The 21223-nt window shown below is 43.4% G+C and overlaps 1 protein-coding gene across 50 annotated transcripts in view; it reads left to right on the forward strand.

Annotated features, from left to right (window-relative positions):
* The window catches only part of PLEKHA7 (pleckstrin homology domain containing A7), a 246417-nt gene that overhangs the window by 174415 nt on the left and 50779 nt on the right, over nt 1-21223 (forward strand). For all 50 annotated transcript variants that reach the window (XM_077963192.1, XM_077963195.1, XM_077963201.1 and 47 more), the window contains one exon: nt 51-226. In XM_077963192.1, coding sequence (XP_077819318.1) covers nt 51-226 — 176 coding nt within the window. The remainder of the gene's footprint in view (nt 1-50; nt 227-21223) is intronic.

A 21223-nucleotide genomic window follows, 5' to 3' on the forward strand; every position in this document is an offset into this window, starting at 1 on the left:
AAATGTGTGATAACCTCCCTCTGACCTGCATTTCTGTCTTCATGCTACAGGCTGTGCACACAGGGATGCGAGCGCTCATCTATAACAGCTCCACGGCGGGCTCTCAGGCCGAGCAGTCGGGCATGAGGACCTACTACTTCAGTGCCGACACCCAGGAGGACATGAATGCTTGGGTCAGGGCCATGAACCAGGCTGCACAGGTGCTGTCTCGATCATCACTGAAGAGGTTAGTCCTGATGGAGGGTCCCTGCCACAGCACCTCCTACACTAGGATTGGGACCCAGATAGGTCCTCTTGGGTGCCTGAGATTCCATTTGCTCACTTGTATTAAGCATTACCCTCTCTTTATAAACTTCCTTCATTAAACAAAAACACTAAGGCCTGGAAGGGTGAAATGACTGCCTGGGATCCACAGCCATGGAAACTGGCATGTGTGTGCTTCTCGGTTTTTCTTCTCTTATGTATGAAGGGACAACCTTGGGGTACCAGGTGGGGAGAGGACAGTCAAGAAAGGTCTTGCAAACTGAAAATCTGCTACAGACTAACTGCCATGTTGCTGGGACCTGAGCTGGGAGTGATCTTCCAGTTGCGCTCTCTGAAATAGTTCAACCAAGCATATAATCAGAGATCTTGAAATTCCTGAGTCTATTGGCTGTAGGTGATTCCCTGAGAGAAAACAAGAGGAATATGAGTGAAGTCAAGGGCTCAGAGAGAGAGATCAGAGTGGCCCTGAAAAAGTCTGGGTATACCTTTATCTGGCCTTCATCTCACATTGGGCCCATTCCTTCCTATCCTGACACTTTGCTCTTTGACAGTGTTCTTTCAGTGAGGCCTCAGAACTGAAGCGTATTCTCTTGCAACCTAAGGGTGGAACTTTTTAGTGACTGAAAATGGATTGCACTGGTATGTTTAGCTTGTGAATCTTTCCACCTCACATATATGTGGTTTTCGGAATTCGTGGTACTTCCTAGCTTTATGATCTCTTTCATGCAGCATACAGACCTCATGAAATATAAATAGAGGTATAAATAGTGACCTCCATCAAGAGGCCAGGGTATGATCAGGCTCTTCCCTCTGAAGCTCCCATAGCACTTCAGTCTGAGCATTTTTCACACTGTTTTTGTTTCCCCCTTCTGTCTAATTTTCAGTATCCTAGGCTTAAAGCAGAGATCATCTTTATATCTTGGTTTTGTTTTGTTTTGTTTTGAGACGGAGTCTCGCTTTTGTCGCCCAAGCTGGAGCGCAATGGCACGATCTTGGCTCACTGTAACCTCTGCCTCCTGGGTTAAAGCGATTCTCCTGCCTTGGCCTCCTGAGTAGCTGGGATTACAAGTGCCCACCACCGTGCCCAGCCAATTTTTTGTATTTAGTAGAGACGGGGTTTCACCATGTTGGCCAGGCTGGTCTTGAACTCCTGACTTCAAGTGATCCACCCACCTCGGTCTTCCAAAGTGCTCGGATTACAGATGTGAGTCACCATGCCCGGCCTGTCTTTATATCTCAATGCACAACATCTGACACACAGTAAGCTCTCAAATGTCTTTGAGTGAGTGAGTGAGTGAGTGAGAGATTAGACGAATGAATGAATGAAGATATTGAACAGGACAGGACCAAAGACTGCCCTAGGAGCTTCCACATGGGCCCTGAATCAGTAACAGTCAATTTTGGCTCTACTTTCTAGCATTGTCATCCAGCCTGCATTTTTCTGTTGTTTCCATACTAATGATCTGAAAGGCTCTGCCTGAGCCTTCAGGGCTCAGCTCACAGTGTGGTTGGCATCTCCCTTCTCACCGAAGGAGAAGGAAACTGGCTAGATTTGACACATCTTACTCGTAGTGCACAAGCTAGTCTCCAACAGTCACTGTTTCCTGGTCTTTATTCTTCATTCTTTTAATATACATATATGTTTACAGTATATGTGTATAGTCATTCCTTGGTATCCATGGAGGACTGGTGCCAGGAAACCCCACAGATACCAGAATACTCAGAGTCCCTTATATAAAATAGTGTATTTGCATATAACCTCCGCACATGCTTTAAATCATTTCTACATTGCAAGATTACATATAATACCTAATACAATGTAAATGCTATGTAAATAGTTGTTATACTGTATTGTTTAGGAAATAATGACAAGAAAATAAGTCTGCATGTGTTCACTACAGACACAACCATCCTTTTTTTCCCGTCTAAATATTTTTAATTTGTGGTTGGTTGAATCCATGGATATGAAACCCTGGATATAGAAGGCCGACTATGTGTATATATATATGTGCGTGTGTATATATATGTATACATATAGTTAAGTACATACAAATTTTTAAATGTATATTAATTGTATATTTAACTATATAATGAATGAAAACATTCTCAGTATAAAAATGCAAAAACTAAAGACAAAGATATCCCAAATCACCTTCCGAAGGTAATCTCTATAATCAGGTTAATTGACTTTTAAACTATTTTCTATGCATTTATATACGTATATGCACTTATATGTAAGTTTCTCTTATGCTTTTTTTTTAATTCTTTTTTTTTAATTAATTTATTATTATTATACTTTAAGTTCTAGGGTACATGTGCATAACGTGCAGGTTTGTTACATATGTATACTTGTGCCATGTTGGTGTGCTGCACCCATCAACTCGTCAGCACCCATCAACTTGTCATTTACATCAGGTATAACTCCCAATGCAATCCCTCCCCCCTCCCCCCTCCCCATGATAGGTCCCGGTGTGTGATGTTCCCCTTCCCGAGTCCAAGTGATCTCATTGTTCAGTTCCCACCTATGAGTGAGAACGTGCGGTGTTTGGTTTTCTGTTCTTGTGATAGTTTGCTAAGAATGATGGTTTCCAGCTGCATCCATGTCCCTACAAAGGACACAAACTCATCCTTTTTTATGGCTGCATAGTATTCCATGGTGTATATGTGCCACATTCTCTTAATCCAGTCTGTCACTGATGGACATTTGGGTTGATTCCAAGTCTTTGCTATTGTGAATAGTGCCGCAATAAACATACGAGTGCATGTGTCTTTATAGCAGCATAATTTATAATCCTTTGGGTATATACCCAGTAATGGGATGGCTGGGTCATATGGTACATCTAGTTCTAGATCCTTGAGGAATCGCCATACTGTTTTCCATAATGGTTGAACTAGTTTACAATCCCACCAACAGTGTAAAAGTGTTCCTATTTCTCCACATCCTCTCCAGCACCTGTTGTTTCCTGACTTTTTAATGATCGCCATTCTAACTGGTGTGAGATGGTATCTCATTGTGGTTTTGATTTGCATTTCTCTGATGGCCAGTGATGATGAGCATTTTTTCATGTGTCTGTTGGCTGTATGAATGTCTTCTTTTGAGAAATGTCTGTTCATATCCTTTGCCCACTTTTTGATGGGGTTGTTTGTTTTTTTCTTGTAAATTTGTTTGAGTTCTTTGTAGGTTCTGGATATTAGCCCTTTGTCAGATGAGTAGATTGCAAAAATTTTCTCCCATTCTGTAGGTTGCCTGTTCACTCTGATGGTAGTTTCTTTTGCTGTGCAGAAGCTCTTTCGTTTAATGAGATCCCATTTGTCAATTTTGGCTTTTGCTGCCATTGCTTTTGGTGTTTTAGACATGAAGTCTTTGCCCATGCCTATGTCCTGAATGGTACTACCTAGGTTTTCCTCTAGGATTTTTATGGTATTAGGTCTAACATTTAAGTCTCTAATCCATCTTGAATTAATTTTCGTATAAGGAGTAAGGAAAGGATCCAGTTTCAGCGTTCTACTTATGGCTAGCCAATTTTCCCAGCACCATTTATTAAATAGGGAATCCTTTCCCCATTTCTTGTTTCTCTCAGGTTTGTCAAAGATCAGATGGCTGTAGATGTGTGGTATTATTTCTGAGGACTCTGTTCTGTTCCATTGGTCTATATCTCTGTTTTGGTACCAGTACCATGCTGTTTTGGTTACTGTAGCCTTGTAGTATAGTTTGAAGTCAGGTAGCGTGATGCCTCCAGCTTTGTTCTTTTGACTTAGGATTGTCTTGGAGATGCGGGCTCTTTTTTGGTTCCATATGAACTTTAAAGCAGTTTTTTCCAATTCTGTGAAGAAACTCATTGGTAGCTTGATGGGGATGGCATTGAATCTATAAATTACCTTGGGCAGTATGGCCATTTTCATGATATTGATTCTTCCTATCCATGAGCATGGTATGTTCTTCCATTTGTTTGTGTCCTCTTTTATTTCACTGAGCAGTGGTTTGTAGTTCTCCTTGAAGAGGTCCTTTACATCCCTTGTAAGTTGGATTCCTAGGTATTTTATTCTCTTTGAAGCAATTGTGAATGGAAGTTCATTCCTGATTTGGCTCTCTGTTTGTCTGTTACTGGTGTATAAGAATGCTTGTGATTTTTGCACATTAATTTTGTATCCTGAGACTTTGCTGAAGTTGCTTATCAGCTTAAGGAGATTTTGGGCTGAGACAATGGGGTTTTCTAAATAGACAATCATGTCATCTGCAAACAGGGACAGTTTGACTTCTTCTTTTCCTAACTGAATACCCTTGATTTCTTTCTCTTGCCTAATTGCCCTAGCCAGAACTTCCAACACTATGTTGAATAGGAGTGGTGAGAGAGGGCATCCCTGTCTTGTGCCAGTTTTCAAAGGGAATTTTTCCAGTTTTTGCCCATTCAGTATGATATTGGCTGTGGGTTTGTCATAAATAGCTCTTATTATTTTGAGGTACGTTCCATCAATACCGAATTTATTGAGCGTTTTTAGCATGAAGGGCTGTTGAATTTTGTCAAAAGCCTTTTCTGCATCTATTGAGATAATCATGTGGTTCTTGTCTTTGGTTCTGTTTATATGCTGGATTATGTTTATTGATTTGCGAATGTTGAACCAGCCTTGCATCCCAGGGATGAAGCCCACTTGATCATGGTGGATAAGCTTTTTGATGTGTTGCTGAATCCGGTTTGCCAGTATTTTATTGAGGATTTTTGCATCGATGTTCATCAGGGATATTGGTCTAAAATTCTCTTTTTTTGTTGTGTCTCTGCCAGGCTTTGGTATCAGGATGATGTTGGCCTCATAAAATGAGTTAGGGAGGATTCCCTCTTTTTCTATTGATTGGAATAGTTTCAGAAGGAATGGTACCAACTCCTCCTTGTACCTCTGGTAGAATTCAGCTGTGAATCCATCTGGTCCTGGACTTTTTTTGGTTGGTAGGCTATTAATTATTGCCTGAATTTCAGAGCCTGCTATTGGTCTATTCAGGGATTCAACTTCTTCCTGGTTTAGTCTTGGAAGAGTGAAAGTGTCCAGGAAATTATCCATTTCTTCTAGATTTTCCAGTTTATTTGCGTAGAGGTGTTTATAGTATTCTCTGATGGTAGTTTGTATTTCTGTGGGGTCGGTGGTGATATCCCCTTTATCATTTTTAATCGCGTCGATTTGATTCTTCTCTCTTTTCTTCTTTATTAGTCTTGCTAGTGGTCTGTCAATTTTGTTGATCTTTTCAAAAAACCAACTCCTGGATTCATTGATTTTTTGGAGAGTTTTTTGTGTCTCTATCTCCTTCAGTTCTGCTCTGATCTTAGTTATTTCTAGCCTTCTGCTAGCTTTCGAATGTGTTTGCTCTTGCTTCTCTAGTTCTTTTAATTGCGATGTTAGAGTGTCAATTTTAGATCTTTCCTGCTTTCTCTTGTGGGCATTTAGTGCTATAAATTTCCCTCTACACACTGCTTTAAATGTGTCCCAGAGATTCTGGTATGTTGTATCTTTGTTCTCATTGGTTTCAAAGAACATCTTTATTTCTGCCTTCATTTCGTTATGTACCCAGTAGTCATTCAGGAGCAGGTTGTTCAGTTTCCATGTAGTTGAGCGGTTTTGATTGAGTTTCTTAGTCCTGAGTTCTAGTTTGATTGCACTGTGGTCTGAGAGACAGTTTGTTATAATTTCTGTTCTTGTACATTTGCTGAGGAGTGCTTTACTTCCAATTACGTGGTCAATTTTGGAGTAAGTACGATGTGGTGCTGAGAAGAATGTATATTCTGTTGATTTGGGGTGGAGAGTTCTATAGATGTCTACTAGGTCTGCTTGCTGCAGAGATGAGTTCAATTCCTGGATATCCTTGTTAACTTTCTGTCTCATTGATCTGTCTAATGTTGACAGTGGAGTGTTGAAGTCTCCCATTATTATTGTATGGGAGTCTAAGTCTCTTTGTAAGTCTCTAAGGACTTGCTTTATGAATCTGGGTGCTCCTGTATTGGGTGCATATATATTTAGGATAGTTAGCTCTTCCTGTTGAATTGATCCCTTTACCATTATGTAATGGCCTTCTTTGTCTCTTTTGATCTTTGATGGTTTAAAGTCTGTTTTATCAGAGACTAGTATTGCAACCCCTGCTTTTTTTTGTTCTCCATTTGCTTGGTAGATCTTCCTCCATCCCTTTATTTTGAGCCTATGTATGTCTCTGCGTGTGAGATGGGTCTCCTGAATACAGCAGACTGATGGGTCTTGACTCTTTATCCAGTTTGCCAGTCTATGTCTTTTAATTGGAGCATTTAGTCCATTTACATTTAAGGTTAAGATTGTTATGTGTGAACTTGATCCTGCCATTATGATATTAACTGGTTATTTTGCTCGTTAGTTGATGCAGTTTCTTCCTAGCCTCGATGGTCTTTACATTTTGGCATGTTTTTGCAATGGCTGGTACCGGTTGTTCCTTTCCATGTTGAGTGCTTCCTTCAGGGTCTCTTGTAAGGCAGGCCTAGTGGTGACAAAATCTCTAAGCATTTGCTTATCTGTAAAGGATTTTATTTCTCCTTCACTTATGAAACTTAGTTTGGCTGGATATGAAATTCTGGGTTTAAAATTCTTTTCTTTAAGAATGTTGAATATTGGCCCCCACTCTCTTCTGGGTTGGAGAGTTTCTGCCGAGAGATCTGCTGTTAGTCTGATGGGCTTCCCTTTGTGGGTAACCCGACCTTTCTCTCTGGCTGCCCTTAAGATTTTTTCCTTCATTTCAACTTTGGTGAGTCTGGCAATTATGTGTCTTGGAGTTGCTCTTCTCGAGGAGTAGCTTTGTGGCGTTCTCTGTATTTCCTGGATTTGAATGTTGGCCTGCCCTACTAGGTTGGGGAAGTTCTCCTGGATGATATCCTGAAGAGTGTTTTCCAACTTGGTTCCATTTTCCCCCTCACTTTCAGGCACCCCAATCAGACGTAGATTTGGTCTTTTTACATAATCCCATACTTCTTGCAGGCTTTCTTCATTTCTTTTTCTTCTTTTTTCTTTTGGTTTCTCTTCTCGCTTCATTTCATTCATTTGATCCTCAATCGCTGATACTCTTTCTTCCAGTTGATCGAGTCGGTTACTGAAGCTTGTGCATTTGTCACGTATTTCTCGTGTCATGGTTTTCATCTCTTTCATTTCATTTATGACCTTCTCTGCATTAATTACTCTAGCCATCAATTCTTCCACTTTTTTTTCAAGATTTTTAGTTTCTTTGCGCTGGGTACGTAATTCCTCCTTTAGCTCTGAGAAGTTTGATGGACTGAAGCCTTCTTCTCTCATCTCGTCAAAGTCATTCTCCGTCCAGCTTTGATCCGTTGCTGGCGATGAGCTGCGCTCCTTTGCCGGGGGAGATGCGCTCTTATTTTTTGAATTTCCAGCTTTTCTGCCCTGCTTTTTCCCCATCTTTGTGGTTTTATCTGCCTCTGGTCTTTGATGATGGTGATGTACTGATGGGGTTTTGGTGTAGGTGTCCTTCCTGTTTGATAGTTTTCCTTCTAACAGTCAGGACCCTCAGCTGTAGGTCTGTTGGAGATTGTTTGAGGTCCACTCCAGACCCTGTTTGCCTGGGTATCAGAAGCAGAGGCTGCAGAAGATAGAATATTTCTGAACAGCGAGTGTACCTGTCTGATTCTTGCTTTGGAAGCTTCCTCTCAGGGGTGTACTCCACCCTGTGAGGTGTGGGGTGTCAGACTGCCCCTAGTGGGGGATGTCTCCCAGTTAGGCTACTCAGGGGTGAGGGACCCACTTGAGCAGGGAGTCTGTCCCTTCTCAGATCTCAACCTCCGTGTTGGGAGATCCACTGCTCTCTTCAAAGCTGTCAGACAGAGTCGTTTTCGTCTGCAGAGGTTTCTGCTGTTTTTGTTATTTTTACTGTGCCCTGTCCCCAGAGGTGGAGTCTACAGAGACAGGCAGGTTTCCTTGAGCTGCTGTGAGCTCCACCCAGTTCGAGCTTCCCAGCAGCTTTGTTTACCTACTTAAGCCTCAGCAATGGCGGGAGCCCCTCCCCCAGCCTCGCTGCTGCCTTGCCGGTAGATCACAGACTGCTGTGCTAGCAATGAGGGAGGCTCCGTGGGCGTGGGACCCTCCTGGCCAGGTGTGGGATATGATCTCCTGGTGTGCCTGTTTGCTTAAAGTGCAGTATTGGGGTGGGAGTTACCCGATTTTTCAGGTGTTGTGTGTCTCAGTTCCCCTGGCTAGGAAAAGGGATTCCCTTCCCCCTTGCGCTTCCCAGGTGAGGCAATGCCTCGCCCTGCTTCAGCTCTCGCTGGTCGGGCTGCAGCAGCTGACCAGCACCAATTGTCCGGCACTCCCCAGTGAGATGAACCCAGTACCTCAGTTGAAAATGCAGAAATCACCGGTCTTCTGTGTCGCTCGTGCTGGGAGTTGGAGACTGGAGCTGTTCCTATTCGGCCATCTTGCTCCGCCCCCCCATCTTGACGATGCCCCGCTGCACGGTGGGGACCGCGGGTCCCCCGGAGGAGCCGCTGCTCTGCGCGGAGGACGCCATGTGTGGAGATGCAAAGGCAACTAGTGGAGTGGCTGGCCGGACTGGAGGTGTCAATGTGGGTGTCGGTGTTGGTGAAAGGGAGTCGAGGCGAGGGGCAGGCTGGCTACCAGCTGCGGAGGGTGGACGGGACGGACTCGCAGGGCGCTCACAGGAGCAGCAGCGGGACTCGGAACGAAAGAGAGGCGATCTCCGCCGCCTCTCTTGTGCTTTCTGAAAGCATGAATAATGATGTCTTAAAGATCACTAAATATCAGTGTATATGAATCACCTTTAATTTTTACTCATATGGTATTTCAGTGTAGATGTACTGTAGTGTAGTTTTAAAACCTGTATTTAAAATTTCTGTATTAACCTTCTACAAGCCTCTGCATGTGTGAGTCTTTCAGATTGCTGGATAAAAGTATAACACGTTTTTAATTTTAACCAATACCACTAAATTGCCCTTTAAAGAAAAATGTGTGGCCGGGCGCGGCAGCTCACGCCTGTAATCCCAGCATTTTGGGAGGCCGAGGTGGACGGATCACGAGGTTGGGAGATCGAGACCATCCTGGCTAACACACTGAAACCCCGTCTCTACTGAAAATACCAAAAATTAGCAGAGTGTGGTAGTGGGCACCTATAGTCCCAGCTACTCGGAGGCTGAGGCAGGAGAATGGCATGAACCCGGGAGGTGGAGCTTGCAGTAAGCAGAGATTGCGGGCCACCGCACTCCAGCCTGGGCGACAGAGCAACACTCTGTCTCAAAAAAAAAAAAAAAAAAAGGCTGTGTATTCCATTAGTGAGTGTGTCATTTCCCCATATCTTTGCCAATAGTTGATATTATGTCTTTTAATTTTACTGGCCTGATACATAAATAGTATCTGATTATCTTAATTTAATGTATATTTCCATGATGGTGAAGATCTTTTATATTTCCACTTTTTTTTTTTTTTTTTTAAAGACACGGAGTCTCACTCTATCACTCACTGCTCGAGTGCAGTGGTATGATCATAGCTCACTGCAGCCTTGAACTCCTGGGCTCAAGCAATCCTCTCACGTCAGCCTCCCTAGCAGCTGGGACCTAGCTGTGGGCCACCACATCATGCCTGGCTAATTTTAAAAGATTTTTTAGAGACAGGCTTACTATGTTTTCCTGTCTGGTCTTGAATTCCTTGCCTCAAGCAATCCTCCTAGCTCAGCCTCCTGAGTAGCTGAGATGACAGTCACCAGCCACCATGCCCAGCTCAATGGCCACGTGTATTTCCTATTAAGTGCATTTCCTGTACCTATCCTCTGCCCATTTTTCTACTCAGTTGTTTGCCTTTTCTTGCTGCCTCCTTTCCTGTGTGCTCTGAAATCTGCCAAGGTTAGCAGTGCTGCTTAGCCTCTTGCAGAGGTTGATGATAGGCTATGGAATTTGTTTTTCCTCTTCTTTCAAAATCAGAATGCTGTTTGCCAGTTTCTAATATTCTGGCCTTTTCCCCCTTCCCTTTGATTCCTTAGAGATCACCCAATAGGTTTCTCGAGCCCAAATTCCCTTATGTCACTGGGGCACCACCGATAGCTGGGCCTGGAGCTCAACTACAGGAGAGTAGGGCTTCCTGTTCTTCCTCCCCATCATGGACTTTCAGGCTCTCTTAACCAGGTTTGTTCTCTTTTTCCTGGTGAAGATCATTCTTCTTGGTGAAGATCATTCTTCTTAATGAAGATGTGGAATTAAATCCAGAAGCTGGAGAATTCTGCCTTCTCTGTTTATGCTGGGTCTTCTTCCCTAAGTAGAGACACCTACATCTGTTTTTTAAAACCCTCCTTTATTTTAATAAATAGAAATTTTGTTTCTGTTTTGTTTTACTTTAAATAAACAAACAACTCCTTCTAGACTTTGCTTTTTCTGCCATTGTTCATGTGGACCCATTCCACTATGGATTTGTGCCCCACTTTCCATTTCTTGTACATGTCCTTTTATAATTTGAGCTCCAAGAGTTCCCTGTGTTATTACACTAAAGATGGCAAAATGGGTTTCTTCTTGTGTCCCAACTTTGCTCAATTCATTGTGGCTGACTAGGATGCTAGGTAGGAGAGAATTTGAGAATGAGATTGAACTTTATAGGAAAAAAGTACATGACTGATAAATGACGTCTGGCTAGAACCCTTGAGGATTAATCTAGATAGCTGAGATTTGGGTATTTTTTAGCATCAGGTTTTGGTGCTGGAAAGGCTCCTCCCCTTTCCCTAGTCTCAGGAAATTGTATCATCCCTAATTTTTCTCTGACTTTGAGATGTATTCTTATTATGCTCTTAATAAACTCTTAAAACTTCATGATCATGTTTGCCCAAGGTTTTGTCCCTTTAAAAATAAAAAACACAAGGCCGGGTGTGGTGGCTCACTCCTGTAATCCCAGCACTTTGGGAGGCCGAGGCAGGCAGATCACGAGGTCAGGAGATCAAGACCACCCTGGCTAACGCAGTGAAGCCCCGTCTCTACTAAAAATACAAAAAATTAGCCGGGCATGGTAGCGGGCACCTGTAGTCCCAGCTACTCGGGAGGCTGAGGCAGGAGAATGGCGTGAACCCGGGAGGCAGAGCTTGCAGTGAGCCGAGATGGAGCCACTGCACTCCAGCCTGGGCGACAGAGCGATACTCTGTCTCAAAAAAACAAAACAAAACAAAAACCACACAGGCCAGTACAGTGGCTCGTGCCTGTAATCCTAGCACTTTTGGAGGCCAAAGCAGGCAGACCACTTGAGGTCAGGAGTTCAAGACCAGCCTGGCCAACATGGTGAAACTCCATCTCTACTAAAAATACAAAAATTAGCCGGGCATGGTGGCAGGTTCCTGTAATCCAGCTACTCAGGAGGCTGAGGCAGGAGAATCGCTTGAACTCAGGAGGCAGAGGTTTCAGTGAGCCGAGTTCATGCCATTGCATTCCAGCCTGGGCAACAGACTGAGACTTTGTCTCAAACAAAACAAAACGAAAAACAGAAAAAACAAAAACAAAAACAAGCCCAAGAAACTAAAACAAAATAAAAAACACAAGTTTTTCCAATAAAGACATAATAGCATTTCTCCATAAGTTTCTGAGAGCTGAAATTGTCAGCCAAGCAAATACAGACTTACTGAATGTTCTATCTTTCCAGAATAAGATATTCAGACATTTGGTTGGTTAAAATTATTCATCAGGCAGACTAAATCTTGCCTGTCTTCCAGTTTGGTGTTTGGCCTTGGAAAAGCTCCATCTCTGTAAGTGGGTGGCCCCAACAGTAGCATTTCATTTGCTCCCTCTGTGATTCTCACCCAGAGGCTTCTCTCTTTATTCATACAGGCAGATGCTTCCTTTATTAGCGGTGGTATGTATTAAGACTGTTGATTGCAGATGACAGAAAATACAGAGAAATTTACCTTTAAAAGGAGGGAATTTATTGGTTCATATCACTGAAAAGCTCAAGATAGATCTGGCTTTAGAAACAATGGGGTTCAAGGCTCAGACAACATCACTAGAAGTCATATTCTCAGAGTCTGGGCTCTTCCCGCCTGTGTGTTGAATTCAGTCTTGAGCTCCATGAGGAGGTCCCTGGCACATCTAGGGCCTGGTGGCAAGATAGCTGCAGTGGTCCCAAACTCATGTCATCAAAGTTAAAATCCAGTAGGAAAGAGCCAGGGTCTGGTCCAGAAGCTCTGAGATTCATACTGATTAGACAGGTTTAGTTTGCATTTGTGTCCCCAACCGTCTCCTGTGGCCAGGGACAACATCATGCTGATAGCGGAGGCCTGAAACACATGCTTCACTTCTGAGAACCAGGGGTGGAACCATATCCAGGCCGTGAGGACTAAGAGCGAGGTGGTGTGGGTTCCCAAGGAAGTGTTAAGACTCCGTGGGCAGAGAACCATGGGCAGAAATGGCTTACTGGGACATGGTAAAGAGGGCATCAATAATCAATGTCCAGGCTGGCTGATTTATCCCTCACTTCCTACTATACCTATTTCTTTTGCCTTAAGAATCTCTTCCCAGTGCTTAGTCTCTGAAATTGGATAGACCTGGGTTCAGATCCCTGCTCTACTACTTTCTGGCAGTGTCATCTTGTGCAAATTATGCATGCTTTTGAAACCTTGATTTTTCTTAATTCATAGGCTTGCTACAAGGATTAAATTAAATGTATCAAGTGCTTGCTTAGTCCAGTGCCTGAGACATAGTAGGTGCTCCCTGTCAGCTATATTAACTTCCATAGGATTTGCTTTGACAGTATTTTCAGCCGTTTTCTCTTTACCTCCTTCCAGTTTCATCATTAATTCCTAGATCTCAATGATGGGTCTCCTATGAACAAACTGCACTCTCTTCCCTGCCAGGATATACTCGTCTCCTAGCAGTGTGAGTTGTTCAACAGTTCAGGGTCCTTAAAGCCCCATCCCTAAGTCCTATCTGTCTTCAGCTCCCACTTCCCCCAGCTTCTTCCTATTCTTCTGGCCCAGGAGCAGAGCTAAAAGCCTCACTGCAACTCTGACATTTTTATTTGAGACAAAGTCTCACTCTGTCACCAGGCTGGAGTGCAGTGGCATGATCTTGGCTCACTGCAACCTCTGCCTCCCAGGCTCAAGTGAACCTCCCACCTCAGCCTCCCAAATAGCTAGGACTACAGGCATGTGCCACTGTGCCTGGCTCATTTTTTGTATTTTTTGTAGAGATGGGGTTTCACCATGATGCCTAGGCTGGCCTGGAACTCCTGGGCTCAAGTGATCCACCTACCTCAGCCTCCCAAAGTGTTAGGATTACAGGAGTAAGCCACAGCACCTAACCTGCACCTCTGACTTTTTGTTCTCTTGTTTGTTACACAGGCTTCAGAACTCCATGATAGACATGAATTCCAGTATTTTTGAGATCCCACACCACATGCTGTGAGGGACACCCTGCACTACTGGCAGGGCCTACTCTCTACCCCTGCCAGTCATCTTCTGCCCCACGTCCATATTCTTCCACTGGCCATGCTGTGGACTCTGGTTTTTGATTCTCTACAACCTTTTTGAAATCTGCCTTACCAACTTCCCCCATAATAGTCCCTTTTCTATCTTGTCTAAGGATGTTTTTTCCTCTGTAATAAGCTAAAGCACTAAGTAAGGAGGCTATTTGCAGCTCACAAAACTGACAAGTGACCCACCCAGGCAGGAGGGCATATCAGAAACAGAACTCATCTTTTTTCTCAATTTCCTAACCTCTGTGTTCTCTGGAGTAGCTGCAGTCCTGTCTTGGGACTAAAGAAACTTACAGTAGAGTCACCTTTAGAATAAAGTCCAATTTCCTTAGTCGTTGGAAACTCTGCATGGACCTGGTCCCTACAGAGACCTTTGGTTCATCTCCTGCCATTTCCCATTCTCTGTGGCATGCTGAACTTCTTTCAGCAACTTGAATTGGTGCATTTGTTCATGCATTCATCCATTTAGTCTTTTATTCTGTAAATATTTATTAAGGGTGGCCAGGTGTGGTGTCTCATGCCTGTAATCCCAGCACTTTGGGAGTCCTAGGCAGGTGGATCACCTGAAGTCAGGGGTTTGAGACCAGCCTGGCCAACATGGCAAAACTCTCTCTCTACTAAAAATACAAAAATTAGCTTGGTGGCACATGCCTGTAATCCCGCCTACTCAGGAGGCTGAGGCAGGAGAATCACTTGAATCTGGGAGGAGGAGGTTGTAGTGAGCTGAAACCACACCACTGCACTCCAGCCTGGGTGATACAGCAAGACTCCATCTCAAAAAAAAAAAAAAAAAAAAAAGTTTATATATATATATATATATATATATATAACTCCTGAGCTCAGATGATCCACCCACTTTGGCCTCCCAAAGTGCTGGGATATATATATATATGGCATACTGTGGGTCAAACACTGTTAAAGATGCTAAGAATACAGTAGTGTTCAAAGAGAGAGAGGCAAGATGCCATGCTGCTTACATTCTGGAGGGGTGGGGCAGGAAAACCATAAACAGGAAAACAAGAAATCATTAAGACAATTTGTATCAAGATCTATGCATGAAGGCAGTAAGACCGAGTGATGAATTAGGGTAGAACTAGGGCAAGGGAGTAGCCACTTTTGTTTGGGTGGTCAGGGAAGGATTCTAGATGGGGCCTGATTGATACAAGAAAGTCAGATACACAAAACTTTGAGGAAGCGTGTTCTGGGCAGAGGTGATGGCATGTACAAATGAGCGTAGAGCATGGCTGAACCAAAGTGAGCAAGGGGAGAATAGACTGATGAGGTGTGGGAGGATAGAGGTCCTTCTCATGAGGCAACCAGGATCCCTCTGGGCTTTGCTCACCCACTTTACCAGCCCTCTCACCTGCACCAGGGCAACCCCAGCATATCCTCAGGTTAGCCTAGAAGAATGATATTTCCTCCTTTCCTGACTATTCAGCGTGTCAGATGTCCCTGTTTGTAGTACACTGTCATTCCTTATTCATAGGTCTTTCATGCTAAAGTTATGCTGACCTGCTTTCTCATTGTCACCCTTACGAGAATTAAGCTCCTTGAAAATGAGAACTGCATAGGTCTCACCTGTCAGTGCCTGGCATATAATAAGTGTTCAGTTAATGCGTAGATACATGGGGGTTTGGGCTACAAATTTTCATTTGGAGCCCAAACTTTGCAGTTATCCAAAGAGCTGAAATCTCAAGAGGTTTTATCTTTCACAAATGGAGGTATAAAAAAGGAACACTTCTTCATATTTTGAGGAAGCTTCAGCAGTTTTACAAACATACAATGCTTACACACAAAGTCAACCTTGTGATAATGCACTTTCAAGGAGTCAAATTTGCAAAAGATGTGTAAAACAAATTAGAGCTCTCTAAAAGTCTTTATACAATTTGTACCTCCAGTATTGGGAACAACGTGAAGGTGAAACACATAACGTAGCAAATTGGCCCTATGTGTGAAGGGACAGATGTTATACATGGTTGAATAATTTGGTAGGGGAGATTTCTGGTATTTTTTGCTTGCATTTTCACTTTTATGTTTTTCAAAATACTCGCTGTACTTGCATTTAGAGAATGGTTGTAGTATAGAAATGTAGTATTTGCTGTCCATTTGAAACTCTGGTTCTTGCTCAGCTGTTGCAATTAAGCGCTCTTCCCCTTTTGCAGCACCAGTGATAATTAGCTTTTAAACTTTTGTCTTTCACCATTAAGTAGCCCTGTACACTTACCATAGCTATTTTGCAAGCGAACAGTTTTACTGATCTCTTCCATTGTTCTGTAAGGAATATAGGATGAAGGAATACTTGGCTTTTCCATTACTACATCTGGCCTTTAGGATTTCAGCATTCTGGATTTTCATCATTTTGCGAGGGAACAGTTTTGATGATCTCTTCCATTGTGCGGGAATACAGGAAGAAGGAATGATATTTGGCTTCTCCATTACCACATCTGGCTTTTAAGATTTCAACATTCTGGATTTTAATCTTTTGGGATTGTAATTTTCGACTTTAGGGATTTTGACCTTTCGGGATTATGGTGTTCAGGATTGTATCTTTCGAGATTATGATCTGCAACAGGTACATAGATGTTTGGCTGGCCAGGTGGGTAGGCAGATGAATGGATGAACAGATGAACAAAACAGTTGAGAAACCTCTACCTATAAGATGTTCCAGTGAGGATTTGGGATGGCTGGGAGTGATCAGAACATTCTCCTGGGACTCGTGCGTGGGGGATCGGGCTGCTCAGAAGTGGCCCACACATTTTGGGTTATTTGCACTGTCTTTGAGAGCTAAGTCTTTGGCCTTCCAAACTCTAATCACCATCGGCAAAGTGTAGCTGGACAGCCCCGGAGACTGGACTAGCCTCTTGGATCCTCACCAGAAGTAATTTATAGACATGTTTTCAGCCTTGCACAGGGCTTTGGAGTCGTATCAGATGAGGTTTGAGTCCTGCTTATGTCACTAGTTGGATGATCCAAGGCAAGTTGGCTAATCTCTCTGAGCATCACTTTCATTCCCTTTTTTTTTTTTTTTTTTTTTTAGTGAGAGGGAGTTTGGCTTTGTCACGCAGACTGGAGTGCAATGGCATGATCTCAGCTCACTGCAACCTCCACCTCCCAGATTCAAACAATTCTCCTGCCTCAGTTTCCTGGGTGGCTGGGACTACAGATGCCTGCCACCATGCCTGGCTAATATTTTTTGTATTTTTAATAGAAATGGGGTTTCGCCGTGTTGGCCAGGCTGGTCTTGAACTCCTGAGCTCAGGTGATCCACCTACCTTGACCTCTGAAAGTAATGGGATTACAGATGTGAGTCACCATGCCCGGCCACTTTTATTACCTTTCATGAAAGAAAAATGTCTCTAGCACTGTGGGTTTGTGTGATGATAAGAAGAGGTAGTAAAGTGCTTAGCTCAGAGTTTTGCATTCAGTAAGTGCTCAGTCAGTGATGGCTGCCACTGCCAGATTCCTGTCCTTTATTAGAGTCCATTTATTATAGGTAATCCAGTAGTTGTGTGTGCCCTCAGCCTCTCTGGGCTCAGTCCCGACCTTGCAGAATTGTTACAGGGATTACAGGTTGTCCGTAACAGATTCCTAGCACACAGTAGGACCTAGCATATGGTAGCAATAACCAAGCCCTGGCCATTAAAAAAGTGTATCTCCCAGACTGTGACTGCTGGTTTCCCTGGGGAGATGGAAAGTGAGTGAGCGTGGTGTGTGCTAGAGCTTCAGGGTGGCTCAGGTTGAGCTGTGACTGGTGGCATGGCTTACCCAGGTAGAAGAAACAGAGAAGGATTCTCCAGGCAGGAATGAACAAAGTGAGGAGGGCTGGCAGGCCTGGAGTAGCTTTTTCCTTTTCTTAATCTGGTTTGTCAATCCCTACAACTTTAAAAGGGACTTTGCCAATAGCTGCTCTACTGAGGCAGGAGGCAACCTCAGCCTAGCATTCTGGTTGTTTCATTTATTTTGCAGCCTTGCTCTTCTCTGTGGGAGGGAGGCCTGAAGGATTGTGGAGGGTGTCATCAAAGCTGTCAAGCCCTCTTGTTAATTTAGGCAGAGCACAGCATGAAAAGTAGCAGGCTATTCTCCCTCCATCCCAAGGGGGCTGCCCTATTTAACTCTGGGGAAAAGAAGAAACTAACTCCCTTCTCCATTTCTCAAATGCTAGGAACTCATTCAAAAGAGCGAGCCTGCCTTAGGGTGCTCTGCATACTTTGGGCTCCTTTCTCTTCAGTCTTTTGTACAAGTCTATTGATTATGCCCAGACTGCAGATCAGTGCTCAGGACTCAGGATCTGTTAACACAGGCTGAGCTGCTTTCCCATGGCAGGACTTCATCATCTGGCCTGGCTCAGATCCAACTCTCCAAGACTCTCAGTGGCCTGGGTTCTTGTTCTTGGGCTCCTAGTTTGGTCATTTAGGTGAGGTGAGTTGGGAGGGATCCTTTGAGTGGGATTACAGCAGAAAGGCTATGTCGGTCATCAGGACTAAGTTTCTATCAAGCCCCTACAAGCTGTCATTCCTCTTCCTATCTCAGTATTTGAATGAGATTGAATGTGTGTGGGGTGTGTGCGCATTTAGCATTAAGATAGAGGGAAATATTATTCCTTATTGCCTGATGAGATAAATGATTTGGAGGCAGAATAAAATAATCAGTGCACAGTTGCTTGGTAAGATCTGTGAACATTCAAGTTCTTGTGAAGAAAAGAAATAAGAGAGAAGTATCACCAGTCTGAGGTATGTGCTCTTCCCACTTGGAAGGGAAAATAAGAATTTGCTCTAAACAGACAAATAGTATTCTGTGATATGCTAGAAATGCTGGGGCCCAACCCCAGTCAATGGTAAGAGTAGCCCCTTGTAACAGTTAGGGGTCATGTCTGGTTGCTAGAAATAGAACAACCCAATTTAGGGTGGCATAATCAAATTGGGTTTTAGTTTTCTCCCATAGCAGGAATCCAGGGGTAGTCAGTAGATTGGTACAGTGGCACTGTCATGCAGTCAGGGACATGGGCTCTTTATCTCCTTCTACCCAGCTTTTAGCATATGACTGGTGTCCTTATTTTTATCATGTTGCAGTTCAGCAAAGTCTAAATCCCAGGCAGGAAGAAGAGAGGGGTTAGCTAAGCTTGCCTTCTTATAAAGACTTTCCTGGAGGACCCCACCTAGCAATTTATGCTTATATCTTATTGGCCAAAGCTATGTTATATGATCATCCTCAGCTACAAGGGAGGTTGGAAAATGTAAGTGTTTTGCAGTGTACATTGCCACTTTGAAAAAATTGGGGCAGAGGAGGAGGGAATACCTGTTGGGTAGTAAAGACATTTGTATTTGAGGGCATACTGTGTGCCAGACACTGTGCTATGCTGTTTCTCTGCATTGTCTCCATTAATCCTCACAACAGCCCAAGGAGACACTGTTATCCCATTTTACAGATGGAGAACTTGAGACTAGAGATGTCCCTTGCCCGAGGTCACACAGTTTATGTGTGGTGGAACCAGTTTTGAATCTAGGTCCAACTGGTTCTAAAATCTGTGCCTGCTGTTATTTTCAAAAAGTGACACATATGGCCAAAATGGTCACTGAGTGTCAGGAATTTCCTGTGTTCTTGAACAGTGACTGGTTTCAGATGTTCATGATCATAGCATGACCTGCATGGGAACAGCAGCCCATCTGGAAAGGCTTGTGTTGTCTTAGCTAAACATCTATGCTCTGCATGGCCAAGCTGCCTGAGTAATACAGTCATTGACAGCCGAGGGGTGCTTCATTCTTTCCCATCATTGTGCTAAATCGAGCATTGCAGATCTGTTTTGTGACAAGTGTCCTGACTTGAGAAGTCATGTGTTAAATTGTTGGGAATGCAAAGAGACAGGGAGAATACCAAAAAACTTTTTTTACTTTAAATTCCATAACTTAGTAAGTTAAATGTTTAGGTCCGGTAAGGTGGGGGAGTAGGGAATATTACTTTCACCTTTCTTACCTGCATCCAGAGCAGGAACATTTTGTGCACAAAGGCACATCTTATGTAAGTCCCGGGAGCCGTGGGAATAAGGAACTGTTCATAACCCCAAAGTCTTCAGGGCTAGAAAACTGCCCAGTGGCAAACTGACTACCATTCGCTTAGCCGCCCTCTAAAGCTTTGTTTTGCAATAAATGCTGGTATTAATCTAAAGAAAATGATTTATCATCCTCTGTCAAATTTATTTCCAGGAAGCACTGGCATATATGGGAGTGTATATACTCATGTACAGTCATAGTAAGGACTAAGACTTATGGTTAAATTAGCTCCAAGGTTAGAGAAGACTAACAGACTCCATGATTTGAGGGTCAGTTGTTTATGGGAACAGTATTCAATGTGGTTACCATAATTAAATTGGGCTTCAGGGTTGTCTGGCTTTGAAGGCAAAGGCTATTTTCTGTACTACTTTCTTATACTCCCAGGTGCCTGTCCCAATGGGGTCTGTATAGGTGCTCGGTAAATACATGGTGATTGGTTAGGGAAGGAAGAAAAATCCATGTTACAATTGGTTGGGCTGAGACTTTGTGCCCACAATCTTTGGGTTCCAGAGTTGAAGAATCCTTCATTTCCTCTCAATTCTAGTATCATACCCATAGGTGGCATATTTGTTTCACTATCTGGCTCTTATGACAAGGTGCTCTTTATCTTTGGGGTGTGAATAACAAGGAGATACAATTACCTGGGTATCACAATTGGAATAACCACTTAGAAATATCAGAGCAAGTGTAACCAAAGCAGCATGCCAGATTCTAAAGCTTCAGCAACTTGGCCAGAGTGTGATCCAGAGGGCAGCCAGAGCCTTCATCATCTCTGAAGTAGCCTCAGCACATCCTCTGTGGGTGGTTTCCTGGATGTAAGAAATAATAAAGAAGATAGGCCTGGCACAGTGGTTCATGCCTGTAATCCCAGCACTTCTGGAGGCTGAGTTGGGATGATTGCTTGAGCTCAGGATTTCGAGACCAGCCCGGGCAACAAGAAAGGCCTTGTCTCTACAAAAGAAAAAAAACCTAAAAATTAGCCAGACGTGGTGGCAGGAGCCCGTGGTACCAGTTACGCAGGAGTCAGAGGTGGAAGGATCACTTGATCCTCGGAGGTTGAGGCTGTGGTGAGCTCTGTTCATGCTAGTGCATTCCAGCCTTGGTGACATAGTGAGACCCTGTATCAAAAAAAGAAAAAGAAGATAATGGCCAACTTAGGCAACTCGAGGACTGTTGGTTCAGGTTACACTAATCTAGTTATGGAGGATTAAAGGGAGAAAGGAAAGACAAAGCTAAAACCCATCGTGTGAAAAAAAGAAAAAAGAGAAAAAAACTGTCCTATGTGCATTGTGGAACAGGGTTGTCCCTTTATAAGCTTACAGTAAGAATTACTTTTTCTTTTTTGAGGTGGAGTCTGGCTCTCTCACCCAGGCTGGAGTGCAGTGGTGTAATCTCAGCTCACGGCAACCTCTGCCTCCCAGGTTCAAGCAATTCTCCTGCCTCAA

Source organism: Macaca mulatta, chromosome 14 (genome assembly GCF_049350105.2).
Source record: "Macaca mulatta isolate MMU2019108-1 chromosome 14, T2T-MMU8v2.0, whole genome shotgun sequence".
Lineage (NCBI taxonomy): Eukaryota > Metazoa > Chordata > Mammalia > Primates > Cercopithecidae > Macaca > Macaca mulatta.